Genomic DNA, 27,246 nt, shown 5'->3' on the forward strand with positions numbered 1-27,246 from the left:
CACTACCCGCCGTATCGGCGGGAAGCAATCGATTTATCTGGGATCGATATATCGCGTCTTGTTAAGATGCGATATATCGATCCCCGAATGTGCTCACCGTCGACTCCGGAACTCCACCAGAGCGAGCGGCGGTAGCGCAGTCGGCGGGGGAGCCACGGCCATCGATCCCGTGCCATCTGGACCCCAGGTAATTCGATCCAAGATACTTCGACTTCAGCTTCGCTATTCGCGTAGCTGAAGTTGCGTATCTTGGATCAATCCCCTCCCCCCCCACCCAGTGTAGACCAGCCCATAGTATTAGAAATCCTGTTTCTCAGCTTGCACATCCAAGAGAATAGGAGCTTATGGCTTTTCCCTGAGTGCATTAGCCCCAGAAAGGCTGTGGCTGATCTCCTCTTGGAATATGGTTCTATATGTATTGAATCATGCTTACAAACATTACAGGCAGGAGGTTGGCCCTGCAGCGCTAATGACAGCGAAAGCTGAATGAGCTGGGTTTTATTCTGACTCACATGTTCAGCAGCATCAGGACTGATGTCTCAAGGGGAGTGTGCTTGGCAAACTGAAAAGAAATCTCTCCACTACAGTGAGTAAGTTGATCTGACGTAGATGAGAATAGGAAATGAAGTTCCATCTTCATTTGTACAGTCACTGTCCAAAGCTCAACTTCACTGGATGTGACAAACCATACCATTGTGTTTGCACATGGTAATAAGATTCCTGGGGGGTTTCCACCTACTGCATTTTGGGTCTATCCCTGCCTTCCCAAACCCATATGATGTGGCAGCAATATTGCAGCAGCTGTTGACCCAGTTGTAATCTGCTCAGAAACCAAGATGTAGCTCAGAGATGACTGTACTTGAAGTAGCATGTATAATACAGCCCTAGCCCTCATCCATCCAAGGAAGTAAGGGGTTGAGTTTTTGCTCTTGAATCCTGGCTGCCTCCTGCTTGCATTGACCTATTAAGGCAAGCCAACCACCTGTTGAAGTGTGTGTCTCCATTCCTCCAAAGATTAGAAGCATTCTGCACCACAGAACAGTCTAAACTGAATCTCGTGCCACACATGCATGGTCCTGATGAAAAGGGGGGAAAATGTTTAATGTGGATTTAAAATGTAACAGTTTCACCCAGATACAAAGGATGGTGCATCTATGTAGCCTCTGCTATAAACATACATGTGTGATATCCTGCCAAAGAGCAATGTTACATAAGCAAAAATCCTTTTAATAAAATTTACAGTATTCTAAAACAGTGCCTGTGGTTTCCTTCAATATTTCATCACCTTTGGTACTACAGAAAAGGTAAGTGCATAGAAATATTATGTCAGATCATTTATAGCTCTGAAAACTCAAGTTCATGAAAATTGGATTTTTTTTTAACATTATTAATGAAGATGCTAAAGCAAATCTATTGGTTTTCTGTTGCTAGTTTACATATTCTCTTAATCCGTGAGTAAGGACCAATGCTGTCATCAAAAACAAAATCCCAGAGAACTCGAACCCAAGATTGGTGCTGCGGAAGGTTGTCATAATATTCTGCTGCTATCTTCTTCACCTGAAAAGAACAAGAGACCATTTAACCAGCATTGCATTGTCAGAGGTTCTTCTCTATCTAGCTGAGATTGTATCTTGCCCAATGTAACTTTTTAAGATCCACACCAATAAGTCTTTCAATGAAAAGCATCCCATGTCACAATCTGCTCTATGACTATGAATGATGTAGCATTTTTGACAACTTTCTAGTGGAAAGAAACGTTGAACTAGCATTCCACATTTTCCTCTGAGTATTTTTGCACACAATGTTTAGTAGTCCACTTTGTATGACAAATACTCCAGCTACAGCCTTGCTTGCACTAGAAATAAAAAATATTACAGAAACCAGTCTTTTTAGCTGTAGCATCTAAATTCTGTTCCACTTTGTTTCCCCATTTAATAGTTGCTGTTAACTTAGTCTCAAACTAATCTGGCAGCCCGTTACATTTTCCTGTAGACACAGGCCTGATAAAGAATTCAGGGATGTTCTGGTTCTAGAACTTTGGTTTAAAAAAAAAAAAAAAAAAAAACTATGATCTGTATCTAGAGCCATTTGGAAACTTCATAATGGGCGTCTATCTCCAATGGACTGAACCAACCCCTTTAGTCCTAACACGCCCTCAGAATTTGAAGAAAAAAAAATGGGTCTGATTCTGATCTTTGTATTTTAGTTCCACAGGACTGGATTTCAGCAGTGTTTTATGAGGAGGGAAGGGATACATGAATTAGTCTGATTCAGCATGAGAACAAGGCCTTGTTATGAGCTATCAGGACTCCACCACAGCATAATTCACTCATTTTGTGCCACCCACTTTTGTTCCTGAACCCTTAAACATGTTCAGGTGTCACAATTCAGTGAAAGATCAAACCAGTTCAGAAGACTCTGAGTGCTGCTTGGCCACAGTTCTGTTTCTCCCTGTGTGCCATTACTAGCTGGTATTTTAGCTGCACACCTGATCTCAGACTGACAGAAATTCACCTTGCCTGCTCTCAGAAGTGCTCTTGCTACTGCTGTAGGTATGTGCACCCTTCCCATCAGGGCTGGCTCCAGGCACCAGCTGAGCAAGCTGGTGCTTGGGGCGGCAGATTGAACGAGGCGGCATTCCGCCCAATACTAGGGCGGCACGGCCGCTTTTTTTGTTTTGTTTTTGTTTTGTTCTGCTCCGGCCGCCCTGTAGGGGGCAGCAGCGTGGGGGATGGGAGCACCCTGCAGCAAGCTCCGCAGGACAGCCTGCGTCCTTCCCTCCCCACCGACCGGAGTGGAGCCCTCCCGGCAGGCGGTGCGCAGCATGGCGGGAGGGGCCGCGTGGCCGCCCCCCTTCTCTCTCTCTCTCCTGCTCGCTCCCTCCCCCCAGCTAGCCGGTCCCCCTGCACCTGCGCACAGATCACTGTTGTTGTTTTTTTGCTTTGCCGTTCTGGCTCCCCCCCCCCTTTTTTTTTTTCCTGCTTGGGGCAGTCAAAAAAGCCAGAGCCGGTGTATCAGCACAACCGGCCCTGCTTCCCATATAGCTGAGTTTTCATTTGGGGGCTGTAAACATTAACTCAAGTGACAATATCCGAGCAAGTTTTTTTTAAACCATTTTAAAGATTTTTATTGGGACAAGATGACATCTGAAGTGTAGCTTTGGCAGGGAGTTGGTTTTGCAGGCAGTAAGGACAGCATGAAAAGGAAGAGATTTCAAGAACTCATGGAAGTGGGAGGCTATAGCAACTTTAGCACGAGCAATAGAGTGGTGATACAGTTGTTATTACTGATAAACAGCTCAGCAGTCTGCCTCTGCACGTACTTGAGCGTAGCAACACGAGAATCAGTGGCGCTGCTGTACATTTGCACAAACCTGCCAAGATTATTCTTACCTAGGCAGATTTTTTTTTTAATTGAACTCAGCCCTTTAGACAAACCAAAAGCCATAGTGTCCCAGGCAAAGTAGCAGAGCTGAAACCAGATTTCCTTCCAGAACATTATTTAGCCAGTATTTAAAAGCCAGCGAGGTTGTTGAATGCAATAAAAATTCCACCCTTTAAACTTGGACTTTTATGAGCCATTCTTCCCATGGAGCCATTTATATGCAAGTTTTTGACCTTCAGTGAAAGAGTTTAAGAAACTTAGATAAAGTTAAAGTGTAAACCAGTGTTAGTCACACTGTAAATTCATTTACCTGTTTTTATACGTCTCCTTTAGCATGAATTGTGTAATACATTCCCAACACGCAAGAAAAGAGGAAGTTACTATGTTAATAAGGACATGGATGAACAGAGCTATATAAATGCAAGGGCTGAAAGCAATCCACAAGCCTTACAAACAATACACACACCACCAGGAGATAGGGTATTGTTCCAGGACACCAGGGTTAAGACCCAGTTCTGGTTATCACATTCTGCTGTCTCATAAAATGCCATTGTTTCCATTAGAAAAGATTCTTCACCACCTATTTTAATGCTATTATGAAGGGCTGATATGTAGTATTAGAACAGTTCCTAAATTTCACCCTAGAAATGGTGACTGTGACCCATATGTACTATTCATGTATCAATTCAGGAAAGAGGATGATTGTATGGGTAAGGTACTGGTGAGCTGGATTTAGACCCTGGTTCTGCCACAAACTCCCTGTATGACCTTAATCTCAAATCATACTCCCTCTGTGCATCAATTTCCCCCCCCCTTTCCATAAAATAGGGATAATCCTTCCTTTCCCCCCACCCCTTGTCTTGTCCATTTAAATTGTAAGCTCCTTGGGGCAAGCCTTACCATTATGTTTATGCAGCATCTACTAAAAGGGGCCCAGAGCTCAAGGCGATACTGTTAGAGCAAAAGGTCAACTATTTGCCTATAAGCCCAGCTGTTATATCAGGAGCAACGACTGTTTCTGCAAAACACCCGCTGCAGCCTTCTGTGCAGCAAGATTATGTGATAACACAAGGCGGGCAGCTCCAGGGGGAAATGAGCCCATTTGGCTAACAATACTGCAATACAAATTAATAGTTACATTAGCAAAGCACACTAGGATCTGCCAGGAAGTGTAAAATCTGTTACGACTCTTAGATCATCTCCCTCTCCACTGAAATACAGCCACCACTGGAATAGAAAAGCAACTGCATATGATAGTTTGTGAGAATTTTTAGTAAACTGATTTGGCCAGGATATCAAAGTAACACCCTTACTCTTGCAGTAGTATCATTGGCTTCTTTTTAAATGGCCCTGGATAATCAGGAGCTTGTTTTTATGTCTCATCTGAATCTACATCTCTAACAGCACATTTCTCTTCACCACACCTCCTTTACCCTAATGCTAAGGCAGTGATTCCATAAGAATGACTGCTATCTGTTGAGCATCACCACCACTTCCTACAGCACTGGGATTCTCTGCCTGGGTATGGGCACAGGCTGTTTAATTATTCAACAGGCATCAAGCTCCTTGTATTGGTCTCCAATCCCATGGTTAAGAATCCTGCTATATGGACAAACTCCTGCCCATGTTTTGAAAGGAGCTGAAGACAGCTGGCTTTGTTTAACATCAGTTTAAAGAGCAGCTCTCAGGCGGTCTACACTACACAAATTGAGTGTGCCCAGAATTGTATGGTCCCCTCATATGCTCATAACATATCTCATGTAAGAGTGCCCTCTAGTTTATAAGCACATCAAATACAGTTTCAGTTAAATATGCTTCCAGCAAAGTTAGATCCCAGTTTAAACGGTTTCAGCCTAAATCATGTTAGCACTAATGCTTCAGAAAGTTTTCCCAATAGTGTCCCACTGTGCATGGGGAAGGAAGCTTTATATCTCCCAGAATCCACTGTTTCTGAGAGCAGAGCCAGGCTCTGCAGGATTGGTACGCAGGGGACACACTAAAATGATTTGGAGCAGCCCCACTGTGGCTGTAGAGCAAAATGGCAACATGATTGCCAGGTCTAGCATGGATCCAGGTTGTGCATAAAGCAATTCCAGTTCAGTAAGGAATGGTAGTCCTATAACCAACCCCAGGGCTCGAGCAGCAGATCAATACAGTTCTGGGGCTGGTACCAATAGAGAGTGAGAATGAAGTACTGAGCTTTGGAAACCTTACCTTAAAATGTATCTGTTTGAACAGTAGTAGTAGATTTAATGAATTATCTACAATGAATGATTGAAGTTTATGATATCTGTGTACCTAGACACTCAGCTTCCCTGCTTTTTATCCAGCACTTAAAGACTGCAGATGTGCAGGCAAGGGATATGCTGGCCACGGCTTCCCGCCACCCCCATTGGCCTGGGACAGCAAACCACAGCCAGTGGGAGCCACGATCAGTTGAACCTGCCGACACGGCAGGTAAACAAACTGGCCCTGCCCGTCAGGGTGCTTACCCTGGCGAGCCATGTGCCAGAGGTTGCCGATCCCTGTCCTAAACATTGTTTCGCTAGAGTCTGGAAGACACCAGCATTTTGAGGGTTAAGTTTGATGGCCTGTTGCCTCTACTGCAGGGATGGGCAAACATTTTGGCCCCAGGACCACATCTGGGTGGAGAAATTGCATGCAGGGCGATGAATGTAGGGCTGCGGCAGGTGATTAGGGGACAGGAGGGAGTGTGGGAGGAGGTGCAGTGTGCAGCTCTGGGCAAGGGGTTGGGGTGCAGAGTGTAGGAAGAGGCTCAGGGACTCAGGGCATGGGGTTGGGGGGCAGGAGTAGTGCAGGCAGGGTACAGGAGGAGTGCGGGCTCCGGCATAGTGCTGCTTACCTGGAGCAGCTCTGGGGTGGCCGTGGCACGCACCAGGGCCCATGCAGGCTCCCTCCCTGCCTGCCTGCCCGCCCTAGCCCCACACAGCTCCCTCCTGGGGGGGGGGGGGCGCAGAGGGCTCTGCATAGTACCCTGGCCTGTAGGCACCTCCCCAAAAGCTCCCATTGGCTGCAGTTCCTAGGGGGCGTAGAGATGTAGTGCTGGCTGCTTCCGTGAGTGGTGCAGGGCCCACGGTGCCATGGGGGTGGCAGTCCCGCAGACCGCATCCAAAGCCCTGACGGGCCAGATCTGGCCCACGGGCCGTAGTTTGCCCACCCCTGGTGTATTGACACATACTGGAAAGTGCACTGAAATAAAAGCACTGACATTTCTGTACAGTTTTGCTTTGTAATGTTTGTTGATGTACTACCCCTATAAAGAAATCCAACATGAAAACAGCTGGTATGTTTAGTTGTCTATGCTAACAGCATCACAGAACATGAACCATGTGCATTGATTTAGACATAAGGAAAATATTTTAATGCAAGTTTTATTTTAAAACCATAATACTGATAGACCAACAAACTGAAGTTAAATTGCTACTAAATGTACTTTGGCCCGATAGCTATTATAGGGTACCTGTCCTTATCTTTCCAGTCACCTAACACCTGCTGTAATATTACTATTGACTACTGCCCTCAAGTAGTAGTTTCATTTGATCACAGTACCATTATCTCAAAGAAAAATGGGAGCATTGTGATTAGAGTATAGGACTGGGAGTCAACACCTGAATCCTAATCCTGGCTGTGCCACCAGCTTCCTGCATTATCTTGGGCAAGTTACTTTACATCTCTGCCCCATCTGTAAAATGGGGATACCAATACTCCCTTTCTTCACAGGGCTGGTGTGAGGCTTAACCTGTTAGTGTTTGTAAAGAGTTTTGATACCTTAAGATGGAAGGCATTAATTACATCAGCCTGAAGCAGCTGGTATATTGAGGCCAGGGCTAATCCTGACCTGTACTGCCTCATTGTTTACTTGTGCTCCCCCTTTAGCCATCTGATGTCTCTTCTCTTACACTGCTTGCAAGCACTTTAAGGCAGGGACTTTTTGTTCTGTTTCTACAGCACCCAGGCACCATGGGATACGGGGCTACGACTGGAGCTCCTAGGTGCTACTGCAATTCCAATGCTTTACTACAGCTGTATTCATCATCTTCCAAAGTAAGTGCTGTAGTAGTGCTGAAAGTCTAAGGAAAGAATAGGGGAGGGAGAACAGTGATAAAAGTATGTTCTAAGCTAGCTGTGTGCAAGTTGATAATTCCAAGGTATGTGTAAAAATACACAACAGTTAATAAGCCAGCTAATTCCACTGCTTCTGCTCTCAGGTTAACTTGTGCTTCAAACAAGCACAGCTACTAGAGTTATTTTGAGGCAGTCAGTCTAGTAAGCCTGGTTTCACCCCCTGCCCAGTACTTTCCCCACGAAGTTTAATGAATAACTCCTTTGCCTCTGGCAATACCCAGTGTAACAATACATCTTTTTGTCTAATGATGGGGGTGGGAAGAGCTTTGCATTATCATTTGGAGCATTTTTACAAGGGTGTCAATTCTACAGATAAGTAGAATGGATCTTTCTACCACTGGTCAGAAGAGAATGCAATATTACATTTGACAGTGAAAAAATTCACACAAAGACTAGCCAGCCTTTAGCATTACATGTTTTTCTTTAAAATTGGTACTTCAGGACAGGATACTAATTTCATGGTATATAAGAAAAGCAGTCATCCCACAGCTCATTGAAGGAGGAGAGGAGTTCTACTGCCATCATATGAGGCTCACATTTTAACAGCTTCTAGGTTACAGCATAGCCTAATGGTTCCTGTTTCTATTCAGAGATCCGAGGGTCACACTGATGCATGTTTTTCCAATGGCAAACATGTTGCTTGGGACATTCTGAATGAGCCATCTGTGATAGAAGATGAAGCTAAATATCAATTTCTGATAAACAAATGAAAGTGCAGTACAAGGTCCATTTATTCCCTCATTTCCCCATTATGTGTGAGACCTGATCATACTCTAGGGTGACCAGACAGCAAGTGTGAAAAATCAGGACAGAGGGTTGGGGATAATAGGAGCCTATATAAGAAAAAGACCCAAAAATCGGGACTGTCCCTATAAAATCGGGACATCTGGTCACCCTATCATACTCAAACAGCTCCCATTACGTACTTGCTGATAGATAATGCTAAAGGTTCTACATCTAAAGAACCAACTATATTAGAGGATTCAACAAGTCCAAGGTTAAGCACTGCAGTTAAGTAGACCTAATGAAGTAAGTTATTTCAAGAAATGTTACCACATTCAAATAATTTATTCGACAATCAATTTTTTAACCATCAATACAGCAGAGTGTTTTTGAGGGCCACTCATTCCATCCTAGCCGGTCTCCTTTAAGTGAGCCAGTGCAGCATGTGCACAAAATGGTCCCGCCAACTGTTGAAGTACTTGTGCATTGTGGTATATCCCATAATTTTATCACAGCTCCCTGGAGTAGCAGCATGCATTTGTTAGTCCTTGATCTATTGAACTGAAGGATTTTTGTAGTGTCCAAAGCCCTGAATGCTCATTAATATTAAGCAGGTACAATATAACCACTCTAAATATATGCAATACTATATTATCACCTACATATTTGGCCTGTTCCAGTGGCGCCTTCCATTGGTTGTCCTGACCACAAAATTACACAGGACTTTGAGGGCCAGGAGTTATTCCCTTAAGAGAGCTAGGTTTAAGCTCACTACAGTTACTCTAGCCACTGCCTTTCGACAAGGATGCTCCAGGTGGGTCAGGTGCTTGCTGTTAAAATAGAAATTAGAAACATAAAAATGTATTTGGTAATGTTGTGAATTTTGTGCAATAGAGCTGGTTGAACAAATATTTTCCCTGCAAAAATTAGTTCTGTTTTCTTCTAAGTTGGTCTCCAGCATTTTGGGGTTTTTAGTAACTGAAGAGTAAAGGGGAAAATGTTCAATTTTGATGTTTCTGATTAAAGTAAAACATTTCTACCAAAAAAGTAGTTTGCAAAAATTTCCACGTCTGCCAAAAGCTATTTTCTGTCAAAGACTTTCAGAAAGTTTTCCGCAGCTCCAATGTGCAATAACTTTAAAAGTTTGTCATAATCACAACATATTTGTTTCCTTCTCTTTGTATCTCCCTCCAAGATCCAAAAACCAGAGTAGTCTGTACACACTGACCTGCACATGGAACATGCTTCCAGACAAGTCCATGACTCTTAACTAGTTCCGCCATTCTCCTGTGTCCCCCGCACCTGCCCATTTATACAGTATCCTCCTCCCTCCCCTGGATGCATCAGTGAGGAGGTGGGAAGAGGCACCAGTGGTTGTTTGAGTGCCATGAAGAAGCAGGGGTCACATTACTGGTTTTTTTGCTAGTGTCCCTTTTTCAGGTCTCAGTAGTCTGGAACACATGCCTTACATGGATCATGTTAAAACTTTCTCTGCTAGACTGAAAAGCTAGTTATCAAATATTCATTCCCCACATAAATACTTCTAGACTAATCAAGTCACCCCTTAAACTTCTCTTTGTTAAGCTAAAAAAATTGAGCTCCATGAGTCTTAACGCTAAGGCAGGTTTCTAATCCTTTAAACATTCTTCATGGCTTTTCTCTGAACCCTCTCCAGTTTATCAGCAGCCTTCTTGAACTATGAGCACCAGAACTGGACACACTATTTCACCAGCAGTTGCACCACTGCCAAATAAGGAGGTAAAAACTTCTACTCAAGATTCCCATTTATGCATCCCCAGGTTTGCATTAACTTCTTTTTGGCCACAGCATCATACTGGCAGCTCATGTTCAATTGATTATTCCCCATGACCACCAAATCTTTTTCACAGAGTTACTACTTTCCAGGGCAGAGTCCCTCATTATTTAAGTGTGGCCTACATTCATTGCTCCTAGATGTGTACATTTACTTTGAGCCATACTGAAATAATATTGTATTGTTTGCTTGCACCCAGTTTAATCAAGCTATTCAGATTGCTCTGGGGTGACCTGTCCTCTTATTTGCCACTCCCCCCCATTTTTGGGTCATCTGCAAGCTTTATCAGTGAAGATTTTCTTCCAGGTGATTGATAAAAGTGTTAAATAGCATAGGGTCAAGAACTGTTCCCTACAGGCCCCCACTAGAAACATACATTTTGAAACCTATAAACAAGGAATCATAATTGAATGGGTTAGCCATTTTAAATCCATTTAAACGTATGCCACATTTATATCATTCTAGCTTTTTAGTCAAAATGTCATGCAGTACCAATCAAACGCCTTACAGAAGCCTAAGTATATTATGTCAAGACTATTACCTTTTTCAACCAAACTTGTAATCTCATAAAAAAAGTCATTTTGACAGAATCTATTTTCCATAAACCCATGTTGATTTGCATTAATCACATTACCCTCCTCTAATTCTTTATCAACCAAGTCCCATATCAGCTACTCCATTAACTTGCCCCGTTGTCTGTGTCAAGTTGGTAAACTCGGTGAGGCTGAATCCAAGCCCATATGTTCTGTTCAGCACCAGACAGGGTCTGCAATTACACTTCTTTACAACTCAGCTGGTGAACTGATCACTGGACAAGTTTCACTTGATAAATTGCTGCTGTTTCTAGTTTACACAGAAGCAGCCAACTCATTTTTAAGCTATTCACAGATCCTGTTCAAGAACAGCCAAAGAAAATTTTTACACTAAAAATTTAAATACTCTGAGCCACCCCAGGATCTGGTATTCTGAGTAGAATGTTCCAGTGCGGACTTAGTGTACACAGCTGACACAGCAGCCATCTCAGCTATCCCCATATACAGGAGCAGCAGAAGCTCTCTAAAAGGGGGGGGGGCATGAGCACCCGAACCATGGCCCTGCCCTCCCACACTGTTTGTGTCCGTCCGTCCCCCCCCGAAGCCCCGCCCCTGCACTCCCCCTTCTCATTTGGCAAAGTGGGGGGGGCATGCCCCCCCATTCCAGTCCCCTGCCCATATATTGAGGGCACCATTTTAGACCTAGATGTACCTCCATCCCATAAAATCTACTAATCTGTTTCCACCATTGCACATATATTGTACACCACAATAAGCTGAAGAGGCCGAACTTAGGAAGTTGAAGAATTGGAACTCTTAGGTAATGTTTTTCATGCAAAAGAAATTACTATCATTGTTAAACCCTCTTGCATTGTCTGTGTGTAACTCTCCCCCACACTCCCATTTTTGGGTCTTTGACCTCTATTTTCTCCCACAACGGTCTTTTGGCAGTTTGAAAGATATGCTTTAGCCTTAGTTAAAAGTGGCTATTGCTATAATACAAGCCATTCCAAATTAAGCTACTCTAGCAACTTTTACAAGGATCCACATATATGCTTACCATTGGCAGCTTGCATCCAGGAATGCTGGGGAAATCATGGTGCTCCATGTGGTAGCCTGCATTAAAGGTGATCCAGTTGAGAGGTCCATAATAAGAATAGGTTTCGTAGCCTTTTAAGAACATGTAATGTTCTGCTATGAAGTGCCCGGCAATAGGATGCAAACCCATGCAAAGTAATGTGCCTGCTATTAAATAAACAACAGGCTTCAGGCCCCATAAGTAGTAGATTATAAAATCAATAGAGAATTGTACCAGGGCATTAAATATTTCCATCTGAGTAACTGCTTTGGGGTTCACGTAAAGAGGTCTCAGGCTATAGAAGAATGGTTGGAGGATGAGCCAAATAAATTTCCGAAATGGAGTGCAAAAGAACCAGCCTTCGAAGTCAGTTGGAACATCCACATCCAAAGTGTCTCCACCAAGGTATCGATGATGGTCGATGTGGTATTTCTTGAAGGAGGCGGAGTAAGGAAGTCCAAATGGCAGGTTGGCAAAGACTGCAAACCATCTATTCCACTTAGCCTGCTTGTTACCAAAGGCAACATTGTGTGAAATATCATGGATCGCTAGCGCCATTGAGTGATTGATGCAGCCCCCAAAAGCATAAGCCCAGAAGAAAATCCATTTCCAAGATAAAGCTTTCACCAAGTAGCAGGCTAGAAGCTGTGTCAACACCATTCCAGACACAATCCATTTTAAGTGGGGATCTGGTCCCATTAAAGATTTAATTGTTGGATATTTGGCTGAAGGGGGAGAAAAAGAACAAACAAAACAACTCATTAAGTATCAGGAAAGTAAGCATGGTCACCACATGGCATTCCTCTCCAATTTCTTCCATTAAAAGTTTATGCACAGGGGCCTAGTCATTCAGAAAGTAATGCACAGGTACAGAATTACTTCCATGCGGTGTGCATTAACCCTACTGAAAGAGTAGTTTCAAACACTGTTACCCTGCACCAAGCCTCTCTTGAGCAAGTGTACAGCCCTGATGGGATGGGGAATGTGTGGTTGTATCCTAAGAGCCACTAAATTAAAAACTGCAGGAGCACCTTGTATCAAGCAAGTCAATCCCCTGGCTACTTAACCTGATCCGATTGACATTTCTCTGCTCTGGATAACAGCAGATTGATGATAGAACCACAGAATGGACTCCAAAATAGACAGAGGTGTTTTGACACCCACAAACCAGAGGAGCTAGCGAGGGGGGCAGAATATTGGACACAAGACACATCCATAGAGTACTTTTGTGCTCTTTTTTACAGGCCCCAATAAGGGAAAAAACACTAGCATTTTACTCATTAATCTGACCTTTTTAAAAATCGCCAATGGTTACATCAGGAACCAGTCCTTGTTTGCACTGACATCATAAGAGAAACCAATGCTATAATTATCGGGAGAAAGGAAGGAAGATAAGTGGTAGATTTCCATATCTTTGTGTTCATTAGCCTTAGTAAAGTTACACACCAGGGACAGGTATGAATGCCACCCTGAAAAATCCATAATAACCTGATATAGTTCTGATTGTCGGTCTTCACAGCACCACAGAAAGATATTGCAAAGCGATAAGACATCTGATTTATCCGCCAGTCTAGTTCAAGATTGCTGCCTACAGAACTTTTACTAAAATGCTAAGTCCAATCCAATTTTAAGTAGTTATCATATATGTAGCTACAGCATTAGAGATCCATTACAAGACATTTGTTATATGGTAGGAACATGCTTCCGATATAAAAGATGTAAAGTATTTGGCAACATACTCCTTTAATTGATCAGGGTGTCCTATTTAGCACTTTACTCTGTTGGCTGTGTATCTATAAGAAGTTCTATTTTAACTGCTAACCCTCAATTTACACAACATGATGGGATAGAATTAGTGTGTAGTAAAAGATATTGACAGTGCTCAGCATTTCCAGTTAATACTAGCTATTGGGAAACACTGAAATCCTTGGAGGAAGGTGCTATATAAATGCAGAGAATTTGTCACTCTAAATGCCCATAACAGGAGCTGTGGGTATTCATGGAGCATCATGCACTTTGATAGTGACAATGTTGTCAAAGAAGAAGAAACCATATGTTTTACATAAAGATCATGAATTCAGATTCTTCCAGAAAGTATTACACATTCTGTAAATTGTGATTTATTCTTTACAATGAAATCAGATTAATCTGACTAAATATACTGTGGGGAAATCTTGGCATCTCTACTCATGCTCTTGCTTGGGAGCAGGAGGGTTGATTGGGTGGGATTAGTTCAGATTGTGACTGAGGATGAAGAGGAGTTAAATTAGTAATGCAGGGTAAGAATCGGTCTCTGCAACCCAGTAACATCTCATTGTGGCCAATACCATATGCTTCAAGGAAATGTGCAAGAAATTCTATAGAAGGCAATTCTGGAATGAGGTTTTATATCCTTATTCGATTGGATGTTCTCCCCTATGCCAAGTAGTCTGATCTTGAACCACAAGGAGCTCTTTGCTTCAAGATACCATGCAGCAATGAATTCATAAGTTACATATGTAAAGATGTATTTCCTTTTATCAGCTTAAATATGTTCCCTTCTGGTTTTGTTGAATGCCCACTTGATTTACAAGAGGAAAAAAAAAAACCAAAAAACCCACAAGAACGTGCAATTTACTTTTTGTGCCCCATTTCATTATAGCCTCCTATTAGGTCCCCTCTTTAAAGAGATCCTATATCCTTTCCAGTTTTTCCTCACATGAGATTCTATGTCCTTATCACCCATCTTTGGAGCCTTTTATTTCTGCAGTACACATATTAGTAAGTATAACTCACATGGGGAAAGTTACAGGATCAATTCCTTAATCTGGGAACTGTGGCTACAAACTGTATTTGTGTCCACACTGGGTGATGGGTGAATTTTTTATAATTAGACAAGTAAATGTCATCTGACCATTACACCACATTTGCTATTTCATCAAGATCAGATTATGAAGGTGTGGAACAGTGCTGCTGTGGATACTGTAAACATCGGAGGCAATGCAAATAAGTCCTGTGACTTTGCCAGCAGTGACAGGTGTAACACATACAAGATATGGAAGTTTTGTACTAAAAAAAGATTCAATTAAATAGAAAAGTGAATGTTCATAATCTCAGTAATTCAGTATTATTTATAATGTGGAGGTTCCTAGAGGCCCCATTGTGCTGGGCTCTGTACAAATACACAGGAAGGCACACCCAGCCCTGAGAAGCTTGTAACATCACTTTTTTTATTCCTATTACCAAAGCATGTATGAGCCCTAGTCACAGACCAAGACCCTGTTGTATTAGGTGCAGACATGCCAAACCCGTGGGGGAAAAAAATGCAGATATTGGGCTTGTTTTTGGCTTAATGAGCTTGTGAGTTGCTGGTTGGCTAATTTTTGGCTTGTAGCTTGTTGGGCTTGTAGCCTTTTTTTTTTGATCGGCTCCCAGCAAGCAGGAGCAAGGGGGTGCACAGTGGGCCCACCAGCCCCAGACTCCATACTGGGGGAATCTAGTCAGAGTGCTGGGGTTCTGAGGGATTGGCTTGTTTTGAAATGGTATTAACTTGATTTTTGGCTTATTGTGAAAATCAGGGTGCTCATTTACCACGTGAAAGTTGGCAACTGTGATTAGGTGCTGTATAAACATACATAATTAAACAACTGCCATGTTCTTCTTTCAGATGAAGTTAGTAGATTTATTTTAGTATGCCATGGGATCATTTCTCAATACCCAGGCAGCTAGCAGCATTAAGGCACAAGGCCGTCACATAACATCTCATCCTGAAGGATGCAGTCCTTTGGTCAGATTGCCCACTGTAGGCATTAAACCACATACAGTGCATTTCTACCTAACAAAAACACCCACAGGAAAGAGGTCTGTCTACTCATGTATTAAAAGGAAAGCAACTCCTGAATAGTTACACAATTCAGATGTTTGTCCATTATTTCAAAGCCAATTAGTGGCTTAGAGTATTTTTGCATACATATTTAAAAGATAATAGAATAGTTGACTGATTGTGCAATATACACAATACCTTGTACTAGAATGTAGGCACCAGCCACATCTGAAAGCAACATTTTCTGATCATGCCTGATTGTATTGAAAGATACAGTAATAAGTACAGAAAAGAGCTTGCAGTCAATACAAGTACCTTACTATCTGCATAAGTTTAGCTCAGGAACAAGACTGTGGTCAATTTCAGGAACACTGTATGTAAGAAACCCCGAGGTAAATTCTGGCATAATAGTTAGTGGCACAGAAAGATTGTCCTTAGGTTAATACTGCCAAACATTTGTTGACTATTTTTCACATACCCTTTAGTCTCCTATGCCATTATTGCACTGCCAGAAAATAGAATTGAAAAGAATCGCTGAGATTGCTAGGCTTGCTGTACTTACATACAGCGGGGGGGGGGGGGGGGGAGGCTTTTAAAAAGGCCTCCTACTTCATGAGAGCAGCACGTGCAAAGTATTCATTACTTTGTTGCTCTGACATATGCAAAACATCATGGCACATGCTAATGAGGCTCAACTTTAATATAAAGGGTAAATTTCATCCCTTAGAATAGTCAATCATAATTGATAATTGCAGTTTAACCATAACTAAAAGAAGACATGCAGATGAATGAGATCCATTGACTAAGAAGAGCTATGTCAAAGTGGGTGTTTTATACAAGGTCAACATTTATTTATGAATCAGGCTAAGGTATTCCAAAAGGCATAGGAAGAAAGAACAAATGTTTCCACCTGAAAAAAGTAATACACACATTCAGAGCCTGTGATACTACCGTAACTTTTCATGGATGCCTAAGTTCTTTGGCCTATGTGGCCTAAAAATAGCTATCAGCCCTTGGCAAGTCCTAAACAGAAACATTGGTTCTTCAAGTAGCCTTATACGAGACTTTCTTAAATTGCCTGTGCAGCACTACAGGTAGGAAAACTCATGTTTTAATAGACATTTCAGCCCTTTGTTGCAGCACAGCAAGTTAGTAAAGCATCCTTAATGGTAGGTGGTATTATTAGTACAGACTTTGCAAGAGTAGCTCAAGGGGAAGCTGGGCAGAGCCTACCTCAATTTGCTTTTTGCTTAAATAGGGCTTATATAGCGTGAAAGGTTGTGAATGGTTCCAGAGGTAACAGGTTTTTAACACCAAGGATGTTCCCCTGCAGCATTTTTGGCTCAAACATTACAGCATTGGACTAGAGTCTGAGACCCTGACTAGGAAAAGTGACTAAACAAACACTGACTACTTGCATTGCAGAATGGAAGCAAGTGAAGGCTGCACTGTGTTGGGATGGTGCCACATTGGTGTGGCCATACTGAATGAATGGTGTGAGAACATATCTTGACATAACTGAACTGCAAAAGAGAATTCTGGGAACAGAATCCTTCTCTTAGCATCAGGCGGATGCCAGAGGTGAAACTGACTGGCTCCATGCTGGGTGTATGATTAATACTGATCTTTGAGTCAGTAAATATGTCCACTTGAAAGCAAACAACACGTGTAGAACATCTTGAGTGGAGCCTGGGCTGACCGGGGCATCTCGACCCCGTTGAAGTACATCACACAGGGGGCTGAAGTGAATGATTGATAAGGGAGTGAATGTGGGGTAATGTTCAGTTGGCATGACTCTGCAGTCTCCTCCTAAAGTATTAATTGGGTAAAAATTAGTAGCTACACGCCCACTGGGCATGTTTTTAAGACATGTGACTTCTTTGAGGAAATACAGTATAAAAATCAAGCAAATTAAATTACTGTTGAGGGATTCCTTAATTAAAACGCTTAATGCTGCTAGACAGAGTAGCCAAAACTCTGCTCCATGGGCTCAAGTAGGACTGTGAACCAGAAGGGTCTCCAGGCAGCCAAGGCCTTGCCTCGAGGGAATCCGAGACAGACCAGAGGGCTGAGGAGACCAGACCTGGAGAGAAGAAGCTGTCCATAGAATTGGTAACCACCTTCTCTGTTTGCCAAGCAGGAACTGTGTGAGGCTAGTACAGGGCCTGTTTGTGTATGTTTGTGAAAGAGAGGCTCGCTAAGAGGAATGTATAGCTCTTAACATATAGTTCTTAATGTCTAACATAAGAGTTATTTGCATAGTGTAACCCTTTACCGCTTGTGTAATTTCTTCTCAAATAAACTGCAGTGTATGCAAGATAATTACTGTGGACCTTTTTCACTGGTATGACAGTAATCTGCTCGAATGGGAACCATTAAAGATCCATTCAGGGGTAGTAGCCCCCTGGTGCCAACCACTGCACTTTTAGAATGGAGACATCCCCTCCCTGCAGAGCTACCTGCCATTTTGTATTCAAAGCAGCCTGCTCCAGGCACTGTGCTCTTTCATGGACGCGCCTCAAGTACTCCACATTCTTTTTGCTGATACACACTAACACGGCTACCACTCTGAAACCTTACTTTTATTTTGTAGAGTTCCCCCCCCCCACCTTCATCTTATGCAATGCAGGTCACTAATTGAAAGTAGATAGCTGTTCTTTGTGTATGGGAAACAAAACATTTTGTAATTATTTCTTTTAATAATCTAAGTTACTAGCAACAAAATTAAGGAAGTTTACCCTAAAAATATCCCTTTAAAAGGTTCAGAATGAGGAGCATTAGTACGCTACAAGTCACTAACTAGTAGTTACTCACTGAGGTCACCCCAGTCAAAAATGGTTTTGAAAATACTGTAGCATATTAGAGTCAGTCATCTTGTTTCATTAATGTCATATGTTAAACTGGTGCTGTGGAATTAGTCTTCCCACATCTAAGACCCCTCAGTCAAATGGGTGCAGGGCAGGATTATAACTACACAAATAGAGATTTCCAATTACAATTGGAGAAATCTTTTCAACATGGCAAGAAATAAGTAGGGGATAAAACCTACTAATATTGTCCGAGGCTACTGCTCCGGGCTCCCCCTCTGCATCAAGAATGGGGAGGGATCTCTTGCTCTAGGCTCCCCCTAGTGTTGCCTCAGAGAGAGCTGAGCAGGTGGTCCCTTCTCACATGCAGAACAAGAGGTGGAGATCCAATCAGGCCTGCAGCTGCCAGTGGCAGGACAGTGGGGGCATTTCTCCTTGCTGACATGAGACGCTTACATTGTATATTTAATGTTTATAGTAGCATAACTATGCACAGCATATTAGAGAGAGACAGAAGGGAGGCTGTATGCCAACAGTAAGGAAAGGGAGCTCTAAAGAAGCAGGGGTTGGAACTATACTTCTGTTTAGCAGAGAGGGGAAGTTTTATTCCCTCATGCTCCTCTTTACTTTGACTCATGACTAGATGACAATGATAGCAACATGCATGTGCAATGGAAGTAAGGACATTCCTCTTCACACCAGGCTTTCAAAGGGCCTTATAAGCAAAGGGGGGGGGGGGGGGGACGACCCAGTGACACCTGGGCCTCCAGGACAGTGCCCTGTTAAACAAACATGAAGTCACTCTGAAGTGACTCTCTGCCAGAACAAATAAGAGGCACCAAAAAGCACAGCATATTTAACCTTACCACACTGCTGCGCCCTTTAATTGATCTGGTATTTATATGGAAGAAGGATCAAAGTAAATATATTTTCACTCCATTCTCTCATGAAAAGGCTTTGTGTTTTTCAGCAGCTCACCAGAATGAACAAGCCCTTTTTTGTGTTTTAATCCCTCCCTTCACCCACAACCCCCAGCAAGCTAACTTGGGATACTAGCACCACATAATGTATCATGATAAACCAGATGGCTTTAGATACAGAAATGTTACACTCACCAACCCTTAAACTCCCTCTCCCCCTCTCGGCCTAGGTGAGGTAATATATTCCCCCATAGGTGGCCAAGGATCTCCTAATTTCTCTATTCCCTCGTAGAGAGAACAGATGAGGACTGGATAGATTCCGTTCAGAAACCCTCAATACAACTTTTAATTAACCACCAGGTGTGCTGTTGAGTGACAAGAGACACTGCAACGATGGGATGTTTGTGGTGATTTGGTGTTATTCTCAATGTTGGCCCAAAAGTGACAGTTTGATATTGAGGGATAGAGCAAAGCCAGTATTACTGCAGATATTATAATTAGAAAAGTATTTGCTATTAGAAGACCAAGGACCAAAAATGTAGGACACTAGCCTAAATACTTCTGAAAAGTCAAAATATACAAAAGTAAGGAACATTTTTACAATCTGAACTTCAGTTTGTCTTAACTTGAGCAAGTAAAATAAAAAATATTTAGTCTAAATGAGAGGTTGGTTGTGATGTTCCCTAACCATATCTGGGCTTTCAGTTGGGATGGTTTATTTCAGATTTAAAGAATCTATGAAGACAGTGTAAAGTCTCCATGAGACAAGCATAATAGATGGTCAACAGCAGCCATTTTGAACTTATTCATCACAGGGAGTGCTTTTTAGGTACAGTAAGGTGCCCAATGTACTGCAGGATACATAGTAAAAACAGCCTTAGGCCACGTACCGATGCAGCTGGGCTGCAGTAAGATCTTCCGTGTAGCCTCTCTATGCCGTCAACTTAATTAAACCACCCCCATCAAGCGCCTGTAGCTATGTCAGCAGGAGAGCGTCTCCCGCCGACATAGCACTGTCCACACTGGCACTCCTGTTGGTGTAACTTGTCATGTTTACACACACACACACACACACACACACCCTTGAACAACATAAGTTACACCAATAAAATTGCTAGTGTAGACATAGCCAAATAGCCTCTAGGGCATGGATTCAATCACAAAGTCAGACACCAGAAAACAATGGTGATTTCTTGCAGTTGCTTACTAAGGCTATGTCTACACTACAGCTTATATCAGCAAAACTTATCTTGCTCATTCACACCCAAGTTACACAAACATAAGCGCTTGTGTGCACAGCGCTATGTCAGCGGGAGAGGTTCTCCTGTCAACATAGCATATGCTGCTTGCGCAGGTGTTGTTTTTTTTTATTCCAACAGAAGAGCTCAACCCCGTTGGCATAGAGCATCTTCACCAGATATGCTGCAGCAGCACAGTTATACTGGTACAGCTGCACCACTGCAGTGTTGTACATATAGGAATAAGTCTTTCACAAAAGACTTATCCTGTATTGTCAGAACAAAAGAATGGTCATACTGGGTCGGATCAATGCTCCATCTATCCCAATACCCTGTCTTCCAACAGTGACCAATGCCAGATGCTTCAAAGAGAATGGACAGAACAGGGCAATTATCAAGTGATTCAGTCCCAGCATGTGGCATTCAGAGGCTTAGGGACACCCATAGCATGGGGGTGCATCCCTGACCACCCTGGCTAATAGCCATTGATGGACCTATCCTCCATGAACTTCTAATTTTTTATTTTTTTAAATAAACACAATTATAGTTTTGGCCTTCACAACATCCCCTGGCAAAGAGTTCCACAGGTTGACTGTGCATCAATTACACTGTTTTCCTTAACAGGGAACAAAATGAATTTGTCATGCTAGAGACCTGGTAATTAGATTTCAAGTTAAAAGGTAAATCACTTTCAGCTATAACATGCAAAGCCAGTCACTGGCAAGGTTAACTGATTCAGTCTTTAGCTCAGCTGTATTTAAGCACCTCTGTTCTTTTAAAGTAAGTTCTGTGAAGCAAAACACCATTCTCCAGTAAAGTTTATTAGAATGGTTCTATAAACTAGATTTGATCATGCATGCAAGTGAGGTCTCATTCTATCTGGGCTTTAATATTCTGCTCATTGTGGTATCTGGATGCATTTATCTAAGTGAAACTAACATTCACTGTGTTTGAGTTATTGATTTTTAAATGATGTACTCTTACAGTTAAGAATTGGCAAAACCCGCTGTGGGTGAAAAGTATGGGCCAGGCAGTGACACAGCACGTCCTGATAAGAAGAGGCCAGGGCAATACCGGTATGGGCAAGTTTTACAGGATGCAGACAGGAACTCATCTCAACAGAGTCCAGGATGGTTTTCAATCTTATTATACCTGGTTGCATACATAGGACATCTCCTGCACTGCACCATAACCTCTAGCCCATGTCTGATCAGGGATAGTAGATTATTGACCTGTATAAAGCCCTGCATGACCAGGGCTGATCGTGCCTTCTCTCTTTTCTATAAATTATCTGTCTTATGCTATGCAGAGTATAAAGGTTAATGATTAACTAGTAAGCAAGTAGAAGGAGTCAGCAAGGGCTTCCCCTACCCTTAACACTACAAGGCAGGGGGAAGAAGTGAAGATATTTCTAGTCTGTATGGGATACAGTACCAGGCACTTTGTCAGCTCTCAAATAATGGGATAACCATAAGGAGGAGCGGGAAAGTGAGAAAGACAACAGGGCAGGGGGAGAATAATGGGTAGGAACAGAACCTCAGGAGGCTGAGGGGAAAAAGGAAAAAAAAAAGAATAAGATGAATAAAAATTGGAGAATAAGAGCAATAAAATTCAAACAGAGGGCAAAAATGAAAGCAAGAGATGGAAGGGGAGGGCGGGAAGGGCACAAACAGGCTAAGGGAGCAAGTCCTATTCCTCCTTTGCCCCTGTTCAGGTATGAAGTTACATCATGGGATAGTCAGCAGTTTCAATCCTGTTGAACTCTGCTGCTGTGACATAAGATAGACAGTCTATCCATCAGGTAGACAGAACCTATATTGTATAATCAAAATCTTGAAACTCACCTCAGCAATGGGCAGTTAGTACCAATTGTGGAGGGTGAACATTACTGGCTCACAAAACGAGATGGTCAGAAAATAGTGAACATATTTTGAAGTCTGATTTTTTTAATTTCTCTAATCACCATCTCCCAAACATCCTTTTTCAGTGACAAAATGGACAAAGAAAGGGAGAGAAATGGAAATGGGAGTTGGGGAAAGAGGGAACCAAAACAACTTTCATTTTTCCTTTGAATTTTGTTAAAAAATTGGAACATTTAAAAACCACTAATTTTTTCTGTTAAAATTCTCATTTCAGGAGAGAACGTTTCATCAGAAAAGTTTCAAATGAAAAAATTCAACTAGTTCTATTCCCAGGTGAATGGCCCACTGTGACCCAGGGTGCTAACTAGCAAAGGGTTCACATTGTTCTTTACAAGCAACTCCTGTCTGAGACCTGACAAACTCATACATGTAACACATTGCTTCCTTGGTGTTTATCCATAAAGGGTAGCATATGAAGTCTCTACGGAAAGCTTGTAGCTTATCAATACTCAGTCATTGTGAGATGTGTGTACAAAGAATAATGTAACTATGTTGAAAATTATGGTCTTGGAGTGAAAAAATGATTAACCAGGGCATCATGTGACTCAGTAATAGCCCATTCAAGCAGGAGGGAGTGGTCATCCCTCCTGAGCTAACCAATTACATAGTGTATTGCTCAATTATCCACCTTTGCATCAATCCAGAAAAAAGTCAATGAAAAACCAAAGAAACTATATGAATCAAAACCATTGGTGACAAGGAATATGACAGTGAGAGGATGGCCCTGTCTGTGGATAAAAGCAAAAGACTGATTCAGTATATCTCAGAGTATAGAAAGACGTTGTGCATCCACTCATTGAGGCAGTACCTTGATGAATGAGGGTGCTTCATGAAAGACTGTCCTGGCTCCTTGGAGCGCTAGCCAATCAGAATGGAGTCCCCAAAAAGCCAGCCATTTGGAGCAGAGGAAAAAAAAAAAAAAAGCTAAATGGCACAGCAACTGAGCACCCCCTGGAAGCTAGTGTTCAGAACAACCATTCTGCTTGCCCACCCCTAGAACTGGCCCTAATCACAAGCTTCCTGTGTTACAGTAACAGCTGGTTCAAGGTAGTGCCTAGATGCCCTCCCCCTCCCAAGATGAGGGTCCCACTGAGCTATACGTTTGTACAGTGCTTAAAGCGTCTCTGTCCTGAAGAGCTTACTCTCTAACTAGCCAGGACAGATGAAAGGTGGGAGAGAGAAGCATTATCCTGTTTTAAAGATAGGGAACTAAGACACAGCAGCAAAATTAACTGAATTGTCTGAAGTCCTACAGGAAGGCTGGCTGAGCCAGGAATTCTGGGTTCAGTTCCTGAGTCCCACTCTACTGTCTTAACCATAAGACAAATCTGCCTCTTTTACAAGTCATTTAAGAGCTGTGCCCCATTTCACAGGAAGAGAGAATATCACAAGTACTTAGATTAGCAACAGCTGTCTCCTATAACAACTGCAACTGATGAGTGTTTTTCAGAGGTAGCCCCTATAACAAACATATTCCTGTATTGCAGTCTGGAAGTGGACATCATGTTGTACAAATCAGAAATATACCCTGTGACACATGAGTGGAAAGCAGTGATTTTTGTGGCTTGGCCTAGAGCCCTGAAAACACACACCAGAACACACTTTCTTATGTGCTGTCTACCAATATACTCAATAGATTTATCTTATTTAGGAATCCCAGTCAATCTACTCAATGCCTGTTTGATAAATGGAATGGCCAGGCTCTTTCCTCATTCACATAAGAATTTTACTCTTAGAACAGTGTTTTTTTGTTTTTTAAGATTACAGGTGTCTGGCTCCAGGGGGGGAGGAGAAAAGAGAGAGAGAGAAGAGGGGCTGTCTTGGGTGAGTGAGGTTCTGTGGCCTGCAATGTGCAGGAGATCAAACTAGATCAGGGGTTCTCAGAAGAAATTTTTTGATGGCCTCACTGTGGCCACTCTGACAATTTTTCCTAAAATACTTAATTAACTTTAGAAAAAACAAATAAATGTGCATATATACATGTCCAAATCATTGTAATTTATTTTAGAATTTTTTTGCAGACAAAATAATTGACAGTTGTCTCTATTCTTTACTGGACCTAAATGGAATAGAAACACAAATAAGGTGCTTTGCATGTTTTGCTTTTTTGGTTGTTTTTAGACTTGCTAGCTAGTAAGTCTGTTTCTGTGAAAAGCGATATTTGTTAATATTACTTTTCACAGCAGACTTACTCAGCCCCGGCAAGCTGGGAGAAAAATTAAGACCTGGATGGGGAGGCAGGTGTGTGTGTGTGGGGGGGCACAATTGGGGGTCCAGATGGAGGGCTAGAGGAGGCAGCAGAGGCCCCGGCTGTGGTGGGTGAACCTGGGGCCACAGCTTGAAACCCTGTGGTTGGGGGAAGGAGCCCACCTCCACATGGATGAAGCCAGAGTCCCACTGTCCCCAGAAAAGTGGTGAACTCCCACTGATCACCTGCTCTTACAGTGTTTGTGGCTCCAGAAGGGGGCAGCTTTCTTTCCCGCCCCCCCCACCCCATCCCATCCCCTCACCACCCACAAGGCTGTGGCCGCATTTGAGAAATGCTGAACTAGATGATCATGATGCTGCCTTCTGACCTTAAAGCCTATGAGTCTACTTTTGAGGAAGTGTCCCAAGGACCTCATTTTACTAAAGAGGTAACTAGATTTGAATGTTTTTGAAGTACTATATTTCTGGTGATCCAGTCCCTGGTTATTATAAATCTTTACAGCTTTAACCCATGACAAGGCATGTTGCAAGTCACTGGAATGGGATTTTTTTTTTCTGGCTAGGACATGGGTCCTATGAATTGCTGGCCTCTTTGCCCCGACCTGTCAAACTGTGGCCTGGCAGGCCATTCTTCCACACCATCAGAAAAGTTGTATCCAGCTCTTCCCTGCAGTACCTGTGGTCTCCTCATCTCAAAAAAGATATACTGGCATTAGAAAAGGTTCAGAGAAGGGCAACTGAAATGATTAGGGGGTTGGAATAGGTCCCCTATGAGGAGAGATTAAAGAGGCTAGGACTTTTCAGCTTGGAAAAGAGGAGACTAAGGGGGAATATGATAGAGATATATAAAATCATGAGTGGTATGGAGAAAGTGAATAAGGAAAAGTTATTTACTTGTTCCCATAATAGAAAAACTAGGGGCCACCAAATGAAATTAATGGGCAGCAGGTTTAAAACAAATAAAAGGAAGTTTTTCTTCACACAGTCAATCTGTGGAACTCCTTGCCTGGGGAGGTTGTGAAGGCTAGGACTATAACAGGGTTTAAAAGAGAACTAGATAAATTCATGGAGGTTAAGTCCATTAATAGGTATTAGCCAGGATGGGTAAGGAATGGTGTCGCTAGCCTCTGTTTGTCAGAGGGTGGAGATGGATGGCAGAAGAGAGATCACTTGATCATTGCTTGTTAGGTTCACTCCCTCTGGGGCACCTGGCATTGGCCACTGTTGGTAGACAGGAAACTGGGCTGGATGGACCTTTGGTCTGACCCAGTATAGCCATTCTTATGTTCAGTGAGCAGTGTGCACCTGATCAGTGTCTGATCTATACTTGCCCCAACTCAGTTCCTAGCTCTTGACATTTGTGTTACAATTCAGTACAACCCCCAGACATGGCTCATTGGCCTGCTGTTCCAAGCTGCTGCTGTTCACTCCAAAAGGGAAGGTGGATCAGTTCCAGTCTAAAGTAATTTAGCCATGGGAAAACCTGATATAGCAATAAGCCAGTGCCTCCTTTGCAAGCAGGACAGGAGGCTCCAGTAATAAGAGTTTGCAGGCTAGAGTAGGAATTCTCCTGCAGAACATGCCACAGCTGAACAGTTTAACCCTCCGGGCTTAGGCCAGAGCAGTTTGCTGATGATTTCCCTCTCGTGAGTGAATCTCCCAGGGTTTGTGGGGGGAAGGGGCCAGAGAGTGAGAAGAGGAAACAGCAGTTTAACAAACAGGGCAAAGAAAGATTTTCCACGCACGCACAGGGATTCAGAGCCACCGAGGAAGACACAGACGCTCCCACGATAGCAGCGTCCCCCGAAGGGGCAGGGCAGGGCCGCCCTCTGGGCGCTGCAGCGGCTCCGCGGCGCGGGGGACGCAGGTGTCGGCGGGGAAGCTCTGTCTGCGGGAATGGGCGAGCGAGCGCCGGGACCCCAGAGGCAAAGCGGAGGGATGCGGCTCAGGCACTGGAGCGGGATTACAACAGGCAAAGGGCAGAGCCGCTCATCGCCGTCTCGCTGCGCGGGCCAGCCCGGCCACGGCAGCAGGGAAGGCAGGTGCCCGCCCGCGCCCTCCCCGCGGCGGCTACTGCCAGCCGCCCCCCCTGCCCGCGGCGGGCGCCTACCTAGGATCTCCCGCCGCCGCTGAGTGTGGGGCTGCTCCGTGTAAACCCACTCGAAGTCCCCGCGGGTGACCCTGTTACCCATGTTCACCCAGCTAATGCTCCCAGCTCTGCACCCCACCCTCCGGCCCCGGGCTTTATACCGCCTGGGCTCACCTGAGGGGCGGGCTCGGGCTCGGCCAGGCTCCCGCCTCCCCGCCCAGCCCGGTTCACCAATACCGGCTGCTCCGTCTCCGACCAGCTCTTCCTCCCCGCTCAGCTAGCGGGGCTGAGCCCGCCTCCATCCCGCCCAGCTGCCCCAGCCCTGCCCTGCCCTGCGGCTCAGAGGAGAGGCCGGGTTGGGGGAGCCACTGGGGTGAGATGTGGGTCAGACTAGGTTACCCTGGGCCGGGCTGCACCCGAATGGGACAGGTCAGGAAGCCTGGTGCCGGTGAGACTGGGTTACCCTGGGGTCAGGAAGCCTAGTGCGGATGAGACTGGGTTACCCTGGCTCAGAAAGCCAGGTGCGGGTGAGACTGGGTTACCCTGGGGTGGGATGAGGTGGGATGGGTCAGGAAGCCTGGTG

General features: G+C 43.6%; 1 protein-coding gene across 4 annotated transcripts; it reads right to left on the reverse strand.

Moving 5' to 3' along the window:
* Positions 1 to 1,074: 1,074 nt before the first annotated feature.
* On the reverse strand, positions 1,075 to 26,964 carry DEGS2 (delta 4-desaturase, sphingolipid 2). 4 transcript variants are annotated; one of them, XM_024100193.3, is made up of 3 exons: positions 26,838 to 26,964; positions 11,660 to 12,402; positions 1,075 to 1,557 (listed from the first exon to the last, which is right to left on the reverse strand). In XM_024100193.3, the coding sequence occupies exons 2-3, from the start codon at positions 12,374 to 12,376 to the stop codon at positions 1,411 to 1,413; spliced, it is 864 nt and encodes a 287-aa protein (XP_023955961.2). In that variant the 5' UTR covers positions 12,377 to 12,402; positions 26,838 to 26,964; the 3' UTR covers positions 1,075 to 1,410. The 4 variants fall into 4 exon arrangements, with proteins under 4 accessions (XP_023955961.2, XP_005308881.2, XP_065451766.1 ...); XM_005308824.4 differs by having other exon boundaries at positions 26,685 to 26,891; XM_065595694.1 differs by lacking the exons at positions 1,075 to 1,557; positions 26,838 to 26,964 and adding exons at positions 8,028 to 8,193; positions 26,685 to 26,831.
* Positions 26,965 to 27,246: the final 282 nt, after the last annotated feature.

This window comes from Chrysemys picta, chromosome 4 (genome assembly GCF_011386835.1).
Source record: "Chrysemys picta bellii isolate R12L10 chromosome 4, ASM1138683v2, whole genome shotgun sequence".
NCBI lineage: Eukaryota > Metazoa > Chordata > Testudines > Emydidae > Chrysemys > Chrysemys picta.